General features: G+C 46.8%; 1 protein-coding gene across 1 annotated transcript; it reads left to right on the forward strand.

Annotated features, from left to right (window-relative positions):
- The first annotated feature begins 598 nt into the window (after positions 1-598).
- LOC105814959 (chromosome unknown open reading frame, human C14orf177) lies at positions 599-15852 on the forward strand. Its single transcript, XM_012650079.1, is given in 6 exon segments — positions 599-815; positions 1081-1133; positions 13784-13843; positions 14640-14837; positions 14839-14869; positions 15641-15852. Coding segments are annotated over 6 exon segments (771 nt in total).
- The last annotated feature ends 1794 nt before the right edge of the window (positions 15853-17646 follow it).

Raw genomic sequence — 17646 nt, forward strand, 5'->3', positions numbered from 1 at the left:
TCATCACCATAGTCAAGGCAGATGTGGGTTCATGTCTTAGCTCTGACTTGAGAACTATGAGACTTTGTAGCTGCACAAAAGGCAAACATGCTGAAGAAGAAGATGATAATGAAGATGAAGGTGACAATGATGAGAAAAATGGTGATGAGGAAGACAAGGGTGTGATAACAATATAAATAAAGGCTGCTTCTGCCAATAATGTTGAGTAAGAGATCCTCGCATAGTGTGGGAAGTGGAGGAGACAGGTGGCATCCAAGATTTTCCACTTCCCCTGAGATTCTGTGACTCGTAAGCAGTTGAATGAAAATAACAAAGCTTTAGAGCTGGTTCAACAGCAGGTCAGATCCAGCAGGTACAAACTACAGGATCTTGGTCAGATTATTTATGTTCTTTGAGCCTATTTTTAACCTTGGAATATGGTGATGAAATATCTATCACACAGGGTGGTAAACAAAATTAATACATTTCAATTTCGTAAAGTACCTTGTCACAACTCCAAGCACACGGGAGTCACTCAGTGAATATTAATCCATCTTTGATGAAACAGGAAAGGAAGTGATGGGTGTTGATCTGGAGAACTGATGGCCAAAGACCCACAATGGCTGGATCTCAGATTGGGTACGCAGTCAAGGGTAGGTCCTGCTCATCCCCAGGACCCAAGGATGTGGTGGCAGACACGCAGATCATGTCCAGTGTGGCCAGTGGCATTGAGTCCTTGCACTGCTGGGCACTGAGCATTCTGAGTGAACCACCTCCTAAGCACACGCCCAGTAACAACTGTGTCCCCGTGGATAGGCACCCAACCCGAAAGAGCAGTCGGTGCACCCTCTGGGACTGGCAGAAGATGGACTGATGTTAGCCAAAGCCACCCAATGTGCACGGACACTGTGTGTCACTGGGCAGTGGCCTAGACTGGACAGAAGATTCCTTTACAGACAGGTAGGGGCCAAGTATCTTAGTATGGAAACCAGTTGACAGTTTCAACCGAGATGCTGTATTGCATGAGTGAATGCTGACTGCAGAACTCCAGAAGTGCACCAGCTGAGGGCCATGTGACTGAGGAAGCTCTTGCACCAACAGGGCCCTACGACAGCATGGTGTTCCCAATCATCAGCCTGTGTGACCCGTTGAAGGTATAGGGTCCCCGCAATGACCTGATGCCAGGAAACTGTGAGTATTGGCAGGGCCCAGAGCATTGGAAAGAAACCGATGCCTCAAGAGATATTTCTAGAGCTCCCAAGAGCCACACAAGTCCTAATCAGGGTCCCGGGCCCAGCAGGGCTTGGTTTAGAAGCAGGAGGATGATACTGCAGAGGCTGCTACCCAGAAACTCTGAGGGAGGCCTGCTGCAGAGATGCGTGCACAGAGCGTCCAGCATGGGGCACTCGGAAGAGCTTCCAGGGGAAGGTCCCCGGAGCTGGTTCAATGAGGAAACAGCTGTTTGAAATGCAGAGACGGAGGAAGAGCTCCCAAGTAGGGGGTTGCCACCTGAGCAAAGATGAAATTTGTTTAGAAAAACAAGCGCAGTCTCAGGAAACCTTGCTGAGCGCTTGCTGTGTGCGAGGCCTGCGCAAGGCCCGGGGAGACGAGGAGGGAGGAGGTGCCAACCCGGGCAGCCCTCCCCGGCCTCCCCCTTCACGGGGCCGAGTTAACGGGCTCCCTTCACGCAGCAGGACTACGACGTAGGTTAAAGAGACAGGTAAGAACTGCAGGTGGAGCAAGGTGGGAGTCCGGGGTCTTGCAGGCCAGATTTAACATACTGACCCGTACCAGGGCGTGCTTCAGAGCTAGCGAAGCTATCACAGTCACCCCATTTTCTGATTTAAAACAAAAGTAAACAAACAAAAAGACATTTTAAAAAACTTTTAAGCAAATAGATTGGGGGCGAGGTGCCGGGGAGGTGATGTTTGAAATGCCATTTGCTGCCTTCCTGGAACGACAGACTCTGAAAATGCCTGATCTTCCCTCGGAGGCCACCAGGCAGGTGGGGCCGACTGGGAGTCTCAAGACGTTCCAGGATCTGCTGAGCCAAGCTGGGGTTTGGGGTTTGGAAGATGGGCTCCCCTGGGGAGGCTCCTCTGACAAGCTGTCGTCAGCGTCCACGTGGAATTAGGAGAGCCCGGGGGAAAGAGCGACATATACACAGGCTGTTTTACCTGGGGATGATCAGATTTCAATCAGATGCTCCCTCCTCACCTGCGATCAGTTTTCTTCTCTGTTTGAAGATGGGGATTTGAACCGAGTGAGGGGCACAGGCCGCCTGGCTCTTTCTTGGGCCATCTCAGCTGCCAAAGGAGTACCTCCTGCCCCGGACCCTCTCTCCAAGCCCTGCGCCCACGGCTGACCCGCCCTTCTGCTGGGGGCTGCCTGGGCCCCTGGCACCCGCTGTTCCAATCAGGAGCTCTCACCCTCTGTGATGTCTGGCCCCTGTGGTTTGTGTCTCTGCAGAGGACACCTATCCACGGCGGCTCAGGATAGGAAGTCGGGCCGCTCCTGTCTCTCACACTCCTAGCATCCTAAAGATTTCATCTCTAAAATTTTCTTTTTGACTCTGCTCCTTTTCTGCCTCCCTCCAACTGCCGTTCACTCTCTCCTCACCTCCTGGCAGCGCTGTTCTTCCCCAATAGGGTCCCTCGCAAACTTGTCCTCCCGTGATATGTATAATAGTTCCTGTGCAAACCTGCTTCTGCCCCTCCCTGCACCTAGAGGACCCAGTCCCATGGCTCAGCAAAACTTCAAAAGTCCTTCTCGACCTTGTCTGTTCACCTCCAGCAACACCAGAGAGCTTGCACGCCCCAGCTCAGATGCTACGCCAGGTGGGTTCATACTTTCTACCTCCTTAGTTTGTCTACGTCCTGGACGACTCACGTCAGGTTTCAGCTCCTCCAGAGAGTCTCTGCAGATTCCTCACCCCACCCCGGGGCTGGGCTGGGTCCCATGTCCCCCTGTGGCTACAGCTCCCCTGGCCCTGGGTGCTACACCTTGACACTCGTCGAATCTTGCACAGTCTCGACTGTGTGTCTGTGTAAGCTGCTGGACTGTGGGCTCCTTGGGCTCAATCTCTCTCTGCTCCAGCACCAACTTCAGTTCACGCCACTGTCAGTGCTGAAAAAGTGTCCAACCCATGTGTAATCAATTAATCTCCTCTCTCAAGAACAGAGCCACGCTCACAGCTCCAGAATCCCTCCCCGTATAGTCTCAGAACCAGAGGGAAACTTTCTCGCCCCTGCTTTACAGATGTGGAAACTGAGGCCCAGAGAGGGGAAGACTCCCGTGCCAGGCCTGCAGGGGCCCAGGACCCGACACTGGTGCAGGGTGCCCTGCCTAGCAGCTGCACCACCCTCTCTCCCTCTCCTGTCTGCTCACACTGGCCCCAGGGCCAACCTGAAGCCTACTCATAAAACCCCAGCTTGCCCTGAATCAGCTTCATTTGCACTAAGAATCAACCTTGGATAAAGGCAGAAATCAGGGTATTGATCTTGAAACTACAGTCAGTGAACACCCGCAGCTCCCTAAGGCCCTTGCTGCCGGTGACCTCTGGAGGCCAGGATATTAATTTGAAGTTCAGCTCAACTCTGAACCCCCATTCCAAATATTCTTCTCAAATTCCAATTCTGTGGTCTGTGTGGACCTATCCTGGACTCACCCACCAGACTGCAGGATCCCGAAGGACAGCCCTGAGGGTTTCATCTGTCACCTATCAACACCTTCTTCTACCTCAAGTCAAAAATCAAGCATGTAGTAGGTGCTCAGGCAACAGCGGCTATAGGAATTCAGTTCTGACTCTTGGAACAGGATGTCCCCACCTTCCCAGGCAGATTAGAGCCTCGAGCAGGCAGGAAGGTCCGATAGCTACGCAGGGCTATGTGCGTGCCACGGGCCATGCGTTTAGATTCCTGGCTCATCTAATCCTCACTGCCATCGCAGGAAGTGGTCACTCTTACTGTTCCCATTTTAGAGATGCGGAGACTGAGGTTGAAGGAGGTTGTGCTGATATAAGTATGTGTCCGGCTGTGCCCACACTGCCCACGGTTTGTCATTTTCCAGGTGTCTCCTGGAGGAATGAGGCCGCATCATATTCAACTTCATAGGCTTATTTCTCTCAACCTATGATAAAAACCTGGATGGCAGGACACACACCTGAGGCCAACGTGAGAGTCACCCAAGAGGGCAAGAGCCCAATGCCAAGAGGTGGCATCAAAACCCATTTGGATTACACTTAATTAAGACAAGTTCTTTTTCTTTTATTCCATTTTTTTTTCCCTTTTGTCAAGGCTGCACTATTGGCTTGTGCTGTCTAAAGAGAAAATAGTTAATTGGTTTATTTAGCCAACTATAGATGTATTCAGTATTATTCTTCATCGCGTGCATTAAATTAAGTAGTTTATTTACCCCCATGCAATCCATTCAGTTCATTTAATTTAATTTCATAGTTATAATATGGGGAACAAACTAACTAGATTTCTCCCTTTGGGATGGAAATGGGCAAATATTTTGGTTCTGAATTAACAAGCAGCAAAGCTGATATTTATAATAAATCATCCATTGTTAGCCATCCTGATAATTATTCCGTGAATGGTCTAAAACAGACATGGGCATGTAACAGACACATTGTTGGCTTTTACTGCAGTTTGGTTCTTTGTGTTAATGAACAATCTAAACTGAAAACTCAGAGATGACTCCAGAGAAAATAGGTTTGTTTCACAGACATGAATTGAGCACCTACTATGCGCCTGGCACTGGGAAACAGCTTCAAATGCTCACACCAACCCCTGCTTAAAACACGTCTGCGTCTCAGGTCCCCTACAGGAAGACGCCCAAGCCCCTGAGAAAGCCTTGCAGGCCCCACAGGCCTGGCCCCGCTGGCTCCCCGCCCTCAGCTCCTGCCCCTTGCTCCCGCTGCCCACTTGCCTCCCAACATTTGCCGTGACTTCCGCAATGCTGAGCTACTTGCAGCTGCGAGAACTTGCCGAGCTGCATTGTGACTGTGGGTCTTGGCTTCCTCTGTCCTCGCCTCCTCCTTCTCTCCCCTCTCTCCCCCGTGAACGCCAATTAATCATTCAAACTTCACTTTCGTTTGTACCTGCTCTAGGTAGACTGCCCTAAAATGCCACCAACAGAGTTGATACCACCCTCCTTCATGGGGGCCGCTGGGCATGGCCAGCATCTCACCCCAGTGCAAACGGCCTTATCTCCCCACACTGAGAGTGTGGCTTTGGCCACCCCTGGATCAGGGAACAAGCCAGCCCCCACCTCCTACTCTCTCACCTGCAATCCCCACACCCCTAAAATGGGGCCGATAATAATACCTTCCTGGCATAGTTGTTTGTTTTGAGGATTAATTGAGGTTACAGTGTGTAAAGGATTAAATGCCAATGTATGTAATAGCAAACCTCCCATAAATATTAATTATCACTGTCTATTTCTATCTCACACTTTCTACTAGATGATGAGTTGCCGGAGAGTCAAGACTTTGTCTTATTTCATCTTGGGATTCCCGGTGAATAGCACAGCGTTTGGAACAGAATATTTTTCTTCCTTAAATGCGTATTTCATGATTTATGAATATGGTTGGAGAATTTTGGATGACAATTAAGGCACATCCAGGCAATGGAAAAGGAGAGGAGAAAGGGGGGAAGGGTCTGTTATTTGAGGAGCACCAAAAATTGCAGACAGGAGCTCCCTGCTCTTCGATAGATCTGGAACCTCCCGTGGAGAACAGGGCCGACGTTAGCAAAATTGGTTGAGCTGGGAGCATGTGGATATCCGGCTGCTCGCAACTCACACCAGTTGGGGAGCTTTTGAGAAGTACAAGTGCCCACTAGGAAAAAAAAACGCAAAGTCTTGGGCTGACCCAGTCTTCAAATCCCATCACCTAATAAGGGTAAGCTCCAGAGACGTCCTTTTCAGGAAAATGAGCGAATCCTAAGAAAGAGAACGGGGGATGTTTTCTTTGAATGAGGGGAGCAGATCCAGGAAGAAAAGACATTCAAAGCCTGACAGATCCACGTCTGAATCCCAGCTTTGTTACGAGGTGGGTCATCTGGGGCTATTCACCCCCTGCCCTGGGCCGAAGATCCCTCACCTGCGAAAGGGGAGGACAGTAGGAGTTTTCAGGTGAGGGTGGGCAATGTCTGGAAAGATTGGGAGAGCGTGGTCAGGGTGGCGGCATCTCCTTCCGACGAGCCCTACACACACAGCACCGACCCTGGCTCTCCAGGCGTCGCACTTAGAGCTGCATGTCAATTAGTCACAGCCCTTAAAGCTGAACATAATTAATTCTATAACGTGCTGCTGCTGCTGCTACATTCCAGTAAAATCACATCATGAAACTGGGGCGGGATGAAGGATTTCTGACAAAGGCAAGGCAGATCCGAGCCAACCCTCCATATGTCCTTCACGTCAGGGTCGGGCCAGGACTCCTGAGCCAAGCGAGGACCTGTGGATGTCCCCTCGTCACTGCAAGAGGAAACACATGGGCGTCCTGCATGACGGCCCCCTCCTTCCAGGAGACTGTACACAGGCTAGAGAAAAATTAAAAAAACGGAAAAAACGGGAAAAGGCAATCGAGTGCCTGCCAACTTGTACCTTTCCTGAAGCCCCATCCAATTACTTACTTTTGCCTATATCCCATCTACAGAGATGTTTGGAAATACAATTTTAATTTATTTTTTATTGTGGTAAAATATACATAACACTGAATTTGCCATTTCAGTCCTTTTTAAGCGTACCGATCAGTGGCACTAAGTACGTTCACGATGTCGTGCAACCAATAATACCACCATCCATATCCAGAACTTTTTTATCATTCGAAACAGAAACTCCATGCCCATGAGACAATACCTCCCCGCGTTCACATTCCCCAGCCCCTGGGAACCACTGTTCTATTTTCTGTGTCTATGAATTTGCCTATTCTAGGTACCACACGTAAGTAGAATCATCTCTGTCCTTTTGTGACTGGCATGTATCACTTTGCATAGTGTCCTCAAGGTTCACCATGTTGTAACATGTGTCAGAATTCCTTTCCTTTCTTAAGGCTGAACAATATTCCATTGTACGAATACACCACATTTTGTTTATCCATTCATCTGTAGATATACGTTAGTGTTATTTCTACATTTTGGCTATTGTGAATAATTTTTCTATGAACACATGTGTACAGATATGTGTTTGAGTCCTACTTTCAATTCTTTTGGATTTATACCCAGTAGTGAGATTGCTGAGTCATATGGTAATTCTATCAAGGAAACAATCATTAGAGCAAACAGACAACCTACAGAATGAGAGAAAATAGTTGCATGCTACACATCCGATAAAGGGCTGATAACTAGAATTTATAAAGAACTCAAGCAAATCAGCAAGGAAAAATCAAACAACCCCACTAAAAAGTGGGCAAAAGACATGAACAAAAACTTTTCAAAAGAAGATAGACTAAAGGCCAACAAACTTATAAAAAAATGCTCAACATCTCTAATCATCAGGGAAATGCAAATCAAAACCACAGTGAAATATCACTTACCTCCAGTGAGAATGGCTTTTATCAAAAAGTCCCAACACAACAAATGTTGGCACGGATGCAGAGAGATAGGAACACTCACATACTGCCAGTGGGACTGCAAACTAGTAACCTCTGTGGAAAGTAGTATGGAGATACCTCAAAGAACTAAAAGTAGAACTACCCTTTGATGCAGCAATCCCACTACTTACCCAGAGGAAAAAAAAAAAAAGATATCCTGTAAAAAAGACACCTGCACTCGAATGTTTATAGCAGCACAATTCACAATTGCAAAGATGTGGAGACAAATCAAGTGCCCAATAATACCCAACAATGTAGAGGTTCTGTTAGTAAGGAAGAGTGCAGCGTGGATCTCGGGAGAAAAGAATTTTTTGTTTCCAAGCACCTAAAAATATAACTCCCAAAATACAGAAAACAAAAACTTGATAAAACCACCAGAAAAAAAAAAAGGACAAATACCCAATACAAGCAAGTATCTCTAACATACCTAACTCAGGAGATGATAGAAAAGACATAACGCAAGTAAAAGATATAACAGGGGTTGATACCACTATTGAGATGCTGGTGTGCAGGACACATACGAGGATGTGCGTGCAGTGTAACCGATAGATACATAAATGTGTACTCCCAACAGACAAGGAATATGTGTTCTTTTCAGGTATGCCTGAAAGATTTATAAAAATAGACCAAGTTCTAACTCTGATCCTCCTCCCTCTTCCCAAAATAGGTGTTGTGCAAACCATAGTCACAGTACAATCAGAAATGAGCATCAACAAAATACCCACAAGGCGAGGAAGCTGTGCTACTGAATGAGAAATCGCTGTGTCTGCAGGCGCCAGGCAGGAGAGCACAGCTGGGACTCCAGGGGCAGCCCACGCCCACCACCCCACGCCACTTCATTTCAACCCGGCTTCATTCCTCGGCCACCGCTGGGTTGATACTCTGGGTTAGTTCTTGTTTTCATAAATGAAGAAGGAAGACGTGCATCTCCCAGGTGAGTGAATCTTTATCCTGGAAATTTAAAAGTAGGATTTCAAGGATCTTTGCTCAGCTCTGTGAATCTTGGTGAAGGGACTGTGTTGTCCATGAGCCGAGCTAAGATCGTGGCCTCCAAACTGGACACCAAAGTCGTGCCTGTGCTCAGCAGAGTGTCTCCCACGCCCTTTCTCCAGGCAGGCACTCTTGCTCATTCCTGTTTTTCTTTCTTTCTACAGAATGAAGATTCTCTCACATATTGATGGGCACTTGGGCTGTTTCCACATCTTTGCAATTGTGAATTGTGGGGCTATAAACAATGGAGTGCAAGTGTCTCTTTTTCCTTTGGGTCAATGCCTAGCAGTGGGATTGCTGGATTAAATGGTAGTTCTACTTTTATATCTCCATACTACTTTCCATAGAGGTTGTACTGTTAATAGCTTGCAGTCCCAGCAACAGTGTATAAGAATTCCTTTCTCTCTGCACTTACACATGCATGGAAGTATGGGAGTAAAATTCAATGGAAATCAAGCAAGCAGGAGGGGGAAATCAAGCAAGGAGATGGGAAAATTCACACCTAACAGGTACGATAAACACTATCTGGGTGAAGGGCACGCCTATAACTCTGACTCAAACTGCACAAAAGCAAATTATGTAACCAAAACATGTGCACCCCCGTAATATTCTGAAATTTAAAAAAAAAAAAAAGAATGAAGATTCTGTGGCTGAAGCAGCCACCATTTGCAATCCTGGGACCACCCTGAGTGGGGGCTGGCCAGACGCAGACCCCCAGACTGTTTTTGTGGAGCCGAGACGCTGACATAGTTCTTACATTTTTAAAGTTTCCTGCACATTCATAACCTATAATTTAGTCCTTTTATCAATAAGTCACATCTTCTTTGTCCTTTTTTTCCTTTCAATTATTATTATTGTTATTTTTTTGAATGTTAATGTTGACATTCAAGCTTCCTGGAGGTCAGAATTTTGTTTGGATGTCTTTCCATCCATTTTCAGTCTTTGCAGTCATTTGTTTAGCTGTGTCTCTCAAACAGCATTTTGCCATATTTTAGTAGGTCTGGTTTTGGAGAGTTTAACTTGTTTCATATTGGAATTAAAATATTTATTTGTTTCTTCCTTCTTATTTAACTTTTCTACTTACTATACTTTCCCTTGTTTTGCTATTTTTCCCTTTTACTTTCCTTCTGTTAGATGATTGAGATTTCATTGAAGTATTTTTTTTTTTTTTTGCTTCTACCAATTTGGGAATTATACACTTTCTTTATTTTTAAATGTCTCTCAAAAGAATTAACACACATATTAAATGCTTTCCCTAAAAGACATAATTATCATCAGTATCTCCATCTTCCTAAGCAAGACAATCCGCATAGAGTTTATTTCCCTCCAAAAAACCCTCTATCCCCTTTCATTGTTACCAAAGTTTAGTTTCAGCTTGTTTTTTTCCACTTTTATTAAATAATAATGATTATGTCATGATTATTAGTTAACAGTATTTAGTTAGATTCTTCAAAATATTTATTGACTGTATTATTACTTTCATTTTTTGCATCCAATTCCTTTCTCCTGGGTTCGTTTCTTTTTTCCTAAAGTATATCCTTTAGGATTGACAAATGTGTTTGGTAAAGAGACAGATAGCAACAGTGTAAGCTTTGCAGGCCATTTGGTCTGTGTCACAGCCTCTCGGCTAATAGCATGAACGCACCATAGACAATAGGTAAGCATGTGGGCATGAGCTGCGTTCCAATAAAACTTTATTAATGGACACTGAAATTTGCATTTCATGTAACTTTCATGTGTCACAAAATTCTTCTTTTGATTTTTCCAATCATTTAAAAATGTAAAATCTATTCTTAGCCCACGGGCCATACAAAAACAGGGGTGGCTGCATTCGCCCATGGGCCATAGTTTACTGACCATGGCTCTAGGCTGTCTTGTTCTTCCAGAGAGGGTGTGTGCTCAACTTGCTGGTTTGTGTATTTTTAAGTTTCTTTATTTTATATGTCCTCACTCTTGAAAACTACCTAGATGAGTAAAGAACTCATGACAGAAAGCTGTTTTCTCTTTGAATATATGATTTAATTATTCTTCTGGCATCTACTACTACTGATGAGAAATCTGACATCAAGGTGATTTTCATTTCTTTGTAGAAAATTCAGTTTTTAAAAAATTTCCTCTGATAGCTTGTAGGATGTTCTTTTTTGTTATTATTGTTGTTATGTTTGGTGGTTTTTCTAGATGACATCAGCCAGTTCTTGGAATATACACAACATATTTTCAAATATTCCTTGTGGCTCTCCTGGGCTCTCTTTTGTTCATTCTCCTGGAAACCCTACTGGACCTAGGACACCGGGGCAGCCCACGACACAGGGCTTGCCCTCTTCCATGTCTCTCAGCTTTTCCAGCTTGTTCTGTCCTTGTATTTCTGTGGTCTTGGAGGCTTCCTCTGTCCAGTACATCTTTTAAGATACTTTCTTGATTTCCAAAAATGTATTTTTATATATAGTTATTGCTTTTCTTAACCCCGTTATTATTTCAAAACCTCTTTTCCTCCAGAGCTTTCTTTTCTCTTCTCATGGCTGCTTTTCCTCCTTATTATTTCAGGACACTAAAAAATAATTTAAACTTCTTCTCACCTTCCCTTATGTTCTCTTCTTTTCACTGGGTATATCTTTTTCCACACTGTGTTTTTGTTTGTCTCTCATGGGCTTTGTTTTCCTCCAGTGTTTTATGATTTGGGCTTGCGAGATTGTCGCTGCTCTGAGGATTCCAAGAACTCCCAGGATGAATCATCATGGCCCCTTAACACAGGTTCTACACAGTCCCATTCAGCCCCTACCCCAGGTGGTGGACTCAAGACAGTCCCTACCCTTGTGGTGGCTCCAGAGCCTGCCACATGCAGAAGGCACTGCTCAAGTCCCAGCACTAGGACTTCAGCCACACCCCTGGGTACAGACACAGAGCAGTGCAGACTCTGGAAATGGGTGGGAGCAGTAGATTTCTAGCCCCCACCACAGATTCATGGCTTAAGTGCAGTTCTTAGCCACACCTGGACTCCCAGATGTGGTCCCCAGCCCTTCCTAGGACCTGACACCCTTGGCCCATCCCTATGCATGGGCCTGCATTCCCTTCCCAGCACCCTCTTGGGCTTCAGTGATCCAGCCCCTGCTAACCATCGCAACATCCTGCTTCTCAGGAAATACGTCCATTTCTGGTGTCTGGAGATTGCCTATTTTTGCTTCTGAGCACCGCTGTGTGTTTAGCACACCTTGCTAATATTTGCCCCATCTTCCCTGTGCTTCAGGAGAAGTGGAGAAGGTTGCAGTATTTACCCAGGGCCCCATCTTAAGCTGAAACTCTCATTGCTTTGTGAATACAATAGAGTGATCATACCCATCCCTCAGGATCGCTTTAAAAACCAAGTGACATATTTGAAACTCGGACTTGGGGGGGTGGCGAGGGCAACATAAGTAACATAAATATCTGTACCCCCATAATATGCTGAAATAAAAAAAAAAAAAACCAAGTGAGATAAATGCTTTGGAAACCATAAAGTGTCTAAAATACAGCAAATAGTCATTACTCTTTTTTAAATTCCAGCAAAAACCCACAGATTCAGTCTCAATGAGAGAAATTAAGATGAATAGGGGGCAACACAGATTTCTGTGGATACCAGAGCTATGAGATGCTCCATGATAGCGGGGCTCTAGGATAAAAGAACTTCGGGAAAAATAGCAAATTGTAGCACCTTCTTGAAGATCCAAACACATATCTGTGTATTATAGGCTGCGAGAAGCCCTGTTATAAAGACAGACACTGACTGAACTTTGTCATCTTTCCAAAGCACATTGATCACGGAAGCCTTTCTAATATAGAAAGGCCTAACGCGCACGCATGAGCAAGGCAGGCTCTCGTTGAGGAATCCTGATTTTCTGAAGAGACCGAATGACAGAAGAGCCCTACATGGGGCTTTCCTAGCCGCAGGCACAGTGCAAGCACTAAACCTCACCCCACGGCCATCCCAGAGCATCACATTAAAAGACACATTGAAGTAATTACAATCCAAAATAAGCTTACTTTACTTAATAATGTGTCATAAATAGTAACTTCTTTACACTTAGGAATTAGCTGAAAAATCAGTAAGTGGAAGGCCTATTATGGAAATCTGTAATGAGACACATGTCATAGTCTCATTTTAAGTAGAATGGGCTCATATCATAGACATGAGCTTGAATATTATTTCCAACTTCCCTTAGCCTCTGTGTTATCTTCTATAAAATGAGAATGATACCAACCACGATGGCAGATTATAAACATCTGGCCACTGAGTAAATACGTGTTGCCTTTTGCTATAGCCACAGCCCCCATCCCAGGGTTGAAGAGTCTATTGAATGAGAACCACGTGATCACCCTGCAAAGTTTTAACTATTAATGCTGAAAGAAATTCTGTTTTCTAGACCCACTTTATGCCTTAAATATTAGCAATTACAGTTGATAGATCACAGAATTTTAGAGCTGGAAGGGGTCCAATAGGTCATTTAATTAAAGATTCTCAATTTGGGATAAAGAGACTGAGGTTTGAGTCCACCGGTGACTTGTCAGAGGTTGGTGGCAGGTGGCAAGCAGAACCTGTTCTTTCTGGCTCCTCACTTGGTAATTTTGCAGAACTCCCCAGTGCTTCATTTATCCAAGTTCATGCAAAAAATTTAGGGTTTAAAAAAGGCAAGAGTTTCAATACTACTCATTTTCTTGAGCATATCTTAAAACACAAAAGAGGGGATGAATCTCATTGTGCCTTCATTTTCATCACATTGCTTCTTCCAATTTCTACAAATAAACAAGAGCTCTGCAGTATTTTGAACGGCCAGAACACAGTTTGTTCCATGCCCAATGCCACTGCCATTTGACTGGACTCTCACCTGGAAGGCTGGGCCAGGAGTTGCCCACACTATTCCCAAGGGGGGCCAACACTTGGGGTGTGTTTCCGTCACGTGGAAGGCAATCGGCAGAACCTGCCACGTGTGCACGGGAGATGCCTCTGCGTATTTTTACACGGTTTGTAAAAGAGAGACAGCCAAAATATTTTTACACGCACAGCAGGAACTGTTTCATGTTGGAGTGTTGGAAAGAAAAAGAAGAAAAAGAAAAGAGAGGGAAGAGAAGATTTAAGACCGGCTCACAGATTGAAATGATTAATGCCTTCTCGGGGCTGGAGAGCAAGCGCTCTGGGCTCAAAACGCTCCCTTGGCCTCCGCGTCTCTGAATGTCGCCTTGCAGATGCCAGGATCCCATGTCATAGGCCTCCGCCACCAGCTGGGTGTGAACCCTGGAGACCAGGTAGGGCTCAAACGCAAGAGGAGACCAGGAAGACCATTTCAACCAAGGCAGGGTGAGAGCAAAGCCAGGATGGGTGGGAAGTCACGTGGAAAGTCACACGAATGAGGTTGGAAAGGAAACTGGGGCCCAGTTGGGAACAGCCCCCAAAGCAGGCCCCAGGGTGTGGACACTGCTCCAGGGACAAAAGAGTTACAATGAAATTTCATGCTTGGAATAGCTCTTTGCAGTTTGGAGCGCATTTTCACACCTCGAAGTCAGCGGCCCCAAACAACCACATGTTTAGCTCATGGAGACAGGACAAGACCTTGGGCAGGGTGGGGATGGGGCCCTTGGTGCTGGGTGGGAAGGTCAGTTTGAAGAATGGTCTAGACCAGGCCTTACCAATTGGTATCAGTCAAGGCTTTTGTGGTCTTTGTTGCATATTCTTCTTTGTTTTTTATTTGGTTGGTTGGTTTTTACCACCCTTTACGAATATATTCTTAGCCCAAGGGCTATAAAAATAGGCTAAGAGCTGGAATGGACCACTGGCTACAGTTTGCTGACCACTGGCCTCGAGCCTGGATGCAGGGAGCCTTTCAGAAGATGCAGAACCAGCCCAGGTGAAGCACGGGGAGGGCCTGGGCTGGGAGGGAGGAGAAAGACTGAGAGCCCAACCCACAGAGGCAGGGATGGGGCAGTGACGTTCATCAGGAAATTGACCCCAAGAAGCGCCAGGCTGCTGCACTGCACCTGGAATAGGCCAGTGCCCCAGCGCCAGCCTCCCACCGAGCAGCCCCTGCACACCTTTCTTAACCAGGGTGTGGAGGCGAGATCTGAAGGTGGCTGGGCAGCAGTGGGAACTGGCACAGAACCATTTCCCGTAGGCTTGGTGCATCGGCAAGAGCCCAGGGCAAGGCTGGTGGACACAAGAGGAAACCTCCAGGCCCCATACGCCTCCACAAGGCCGACATTCACTCTCCCATCAGTGGGCCACCATGGGGAGGGGAGACATGCAGTGAAGCTCCAAGCATAGGCAGAGCATGAGACGTACCTAGCAGGTAGCACACCCTGACACAGCATGGCCAGGTGTGCGCTCAGTGTTTTCCATGCACTTCCTTGCTTCATTTCCCACCATATCCCCATGTGGGACTGACTCTAACCACCCCTACTCCGGGCCACGTAAGTTAACTACAGCTTAGACACACAACCACAGAGGTAGATAGTGACAGCGACTCACTGAATCTGCCATCCCATAACCATTTCCCAACAGCGGGCCCTCAGACAACAGGCTTGCTTTGCTCAGCCTCAGTTTCCCTACCTGTAAAATGAAGATCATAATTGTAACATGAGGGAAAAGGGAAGAGTCAACCCGATACTCAGACCAGCGCCAGCACCAGGTACATGATCAGTGTTTGCAGCGGCGTTGTTGCAACCACGCGGCTAGCAAGGGGCAGAGACAAGATCCAGATTCTGACAGATCACTAGGCGGTCATAGTAAAAAAAAAAATGACAATTCTGAGTTTCTAGATTTCCTCTTCTGGAAAATGAAGGTGAATATCCTTTCAGTCTTTGAAATAGGATGAAATGAAATAAGTGTTTGTTAAGTATATTTTACCATAGCAAGGAGTGTTTCTGCCTGGTTCGAGCATGATAATAACACATACCTGAGAGCAGGAGAGAGGTCACAGACAGAGAACTGGCCAGTGTGGACGCCAGAGGATGATGTGCATCTGGCAGAGAGGAAGACGGGGAGAGGGAGGAGGTCCTCGGGAGGCTTCCCAACGCCCAGCACCTTCCTGCATTTCAGTCCCACTCCAGGTGAGTGTACTACCTGTTCTCGTGCAAAAGAGAAATCTGAATTCCAGAGAAGTGAAGAAATTTCTCCAGGGTCATGTAATCACCAAATGATGTCTGATTTGACAATCCCTGCTCTTTGTGCCACACCATGATTTAGGCAGCTGTTCAGAAAAACGGAAGAAGAGGTGTCAGCAGTGGAAACACCCTTGAAGGCGGTCAGATTTCATAGGTAAACACTAGCCTTCCCCGTTCGCCGCTCCCATCCCCACCACTTTGGATAAGGGGGTTCATTGTCAGCAAGGCTCATGCATGTGTCAGAAGAGTGCCCGAGCACAGTAATCTAAGTGGCAGACCCCCAGGATAGAAAGGAGGGAGGCTGCTCATGCTGACAGTTGGAGAAAATTCTCCGCATTCTGTGAAATATGTGCTTGTCAAGGGAGGGTGAGACGGCTGGAAACCACAGCCAGGCTGTCACAGCAGCAAACCTGAGCAGGGAGGAGCTTCCCAGGACATTCTGAGGGCTCGTGCCTTGTCCACACGTCCCCTCCTGTGGCCTCCCTGTCCTTCGACCCAGCCACATCGAGAGTAGAAATCCTCCCCTATTCCATAAGCCAGGCACTCGCAGTGACAGTCCTCCGGCTTTCTGTGCTTATGAATCATTTGTGGCACTTGTTAAAATATAAATTCCAAGACCCTCACAGGAATTCTGATTAAGCCCGAAGATTTCCAGGAATTTGCAATTTTCTCCAGCTTGCTGTCCAGGTGATCTGGGGCACACACAAAGACACATTGGCCCAGGGCTCCGTTGCGTCCTGCAACTAATTAAACAATTGCAGGTGCCCAAAGAGCTCAGAAGAAGGGCCAGGGATCATGCAGAGCATAGAACAGGGGATATATTCAGGGTCAGAAGTCAAGGAAGCATCTACGAGAAGGTCGCATTTCAGGTGAGACCTGAGCCAGGGGATTGGAAACAGTCAGAGAAGAGACTTCCAGGCGGAGGAGACTGTGTCAAGCGTAGGTTTGGAGGCCGAGGAGATCACAGCGTGTTGGAGAACCTGAAAGAATTTCAACAATCTACATAGCATGGAAAGGGAGGGAGGAAGAGGCTGGAGACGTACCAAGGACGCAGGCAGGAGTCTGAGTGGGCAGCACCTCGTGCACCGTATGAAGACGTCGTATTTTATGCCAAGGCCCATGGGAAGCCACAAGACTTTTAAGCAGGGCATCGCATGGCCAGACATGTATATTTAGTTATCCTCGCTGCCCTGTGGGAGGTGGCTGGGGCAACATAGGGTTCCAGTGAGAGGCTGTCAGCCAGAGCCAACCAGGTGATAGATGAGAGTGGTTTTAAATAGGAAGAGGGCAGTAGAATGGAGAAAGAAGAAAAGCAGATGTGAAAAGTACTCAGGAAGGGAAATCCACAGGCAGGGTGGAGGCTTGGACGCAGGAGAGGAAAGTGTCAACATGGACTCTCAGATACTTAACCTGGGCAACCAGGAGGTCTTTGGTGACATTTACCCGGATGAGGGGCACAGGAGGAGGAGCAGGCACGAGCTCCACCAGGTCCAGGTAGGGACCTGTTCTGCCTCCCAGTGTTGCCTCCCTCAGCATCCTGCACACAGCCCTGCATATGTCAGAGGCTGGAAATAGCTTCAGAGACAGTGAGTAAGGATGGAGATGTACGTCTGGGAAATGTTGAGTCTGAGACCCCTGTGAGACTCCTAGTGGAAATGTCAGGTGGAAGAGCGACCTAGACATAGGCACCTGGAATTACAGCAGAGAGGGCTGGGGAGAGAGATCCTGCCACTTGGGGTCATTGGGGTAGGTAGCTAGTACCTGAAACCATGGATGCATTGCAGATAACTAGGGAGTGTAGACTGGAGAGAGCAAAGAAGAGAGGAGGAGAGAGCACAGCCTTGGGGAGAGTCTTGTTGGGGGGGTGGTGTTGGATGGGAACAAACGGTGAACAAACCCAAGCTCAAGGTGAGACCAGATCTTCAGCCCAAAGGAAGCCCAGGTATCAGAAC

The sequence above is a fragment of the Propithecus coquereli genome, unplaced genomic scaffold (genome assembly GCF_000956105.1).
Source record: "Propithecus coquereli isolate 6110/MARCELLA unplaced genomic scaffold, Pcoq_1.0 Scaffold310, whole genome shotgun sequence".
Classification (NCBI taxonomy): domain Eukaryota; kingdom Metazoa; phylum Chordata; class Mammalia; order Primates; family Indriidae; genus Propithecus; species Propithecus coquereli.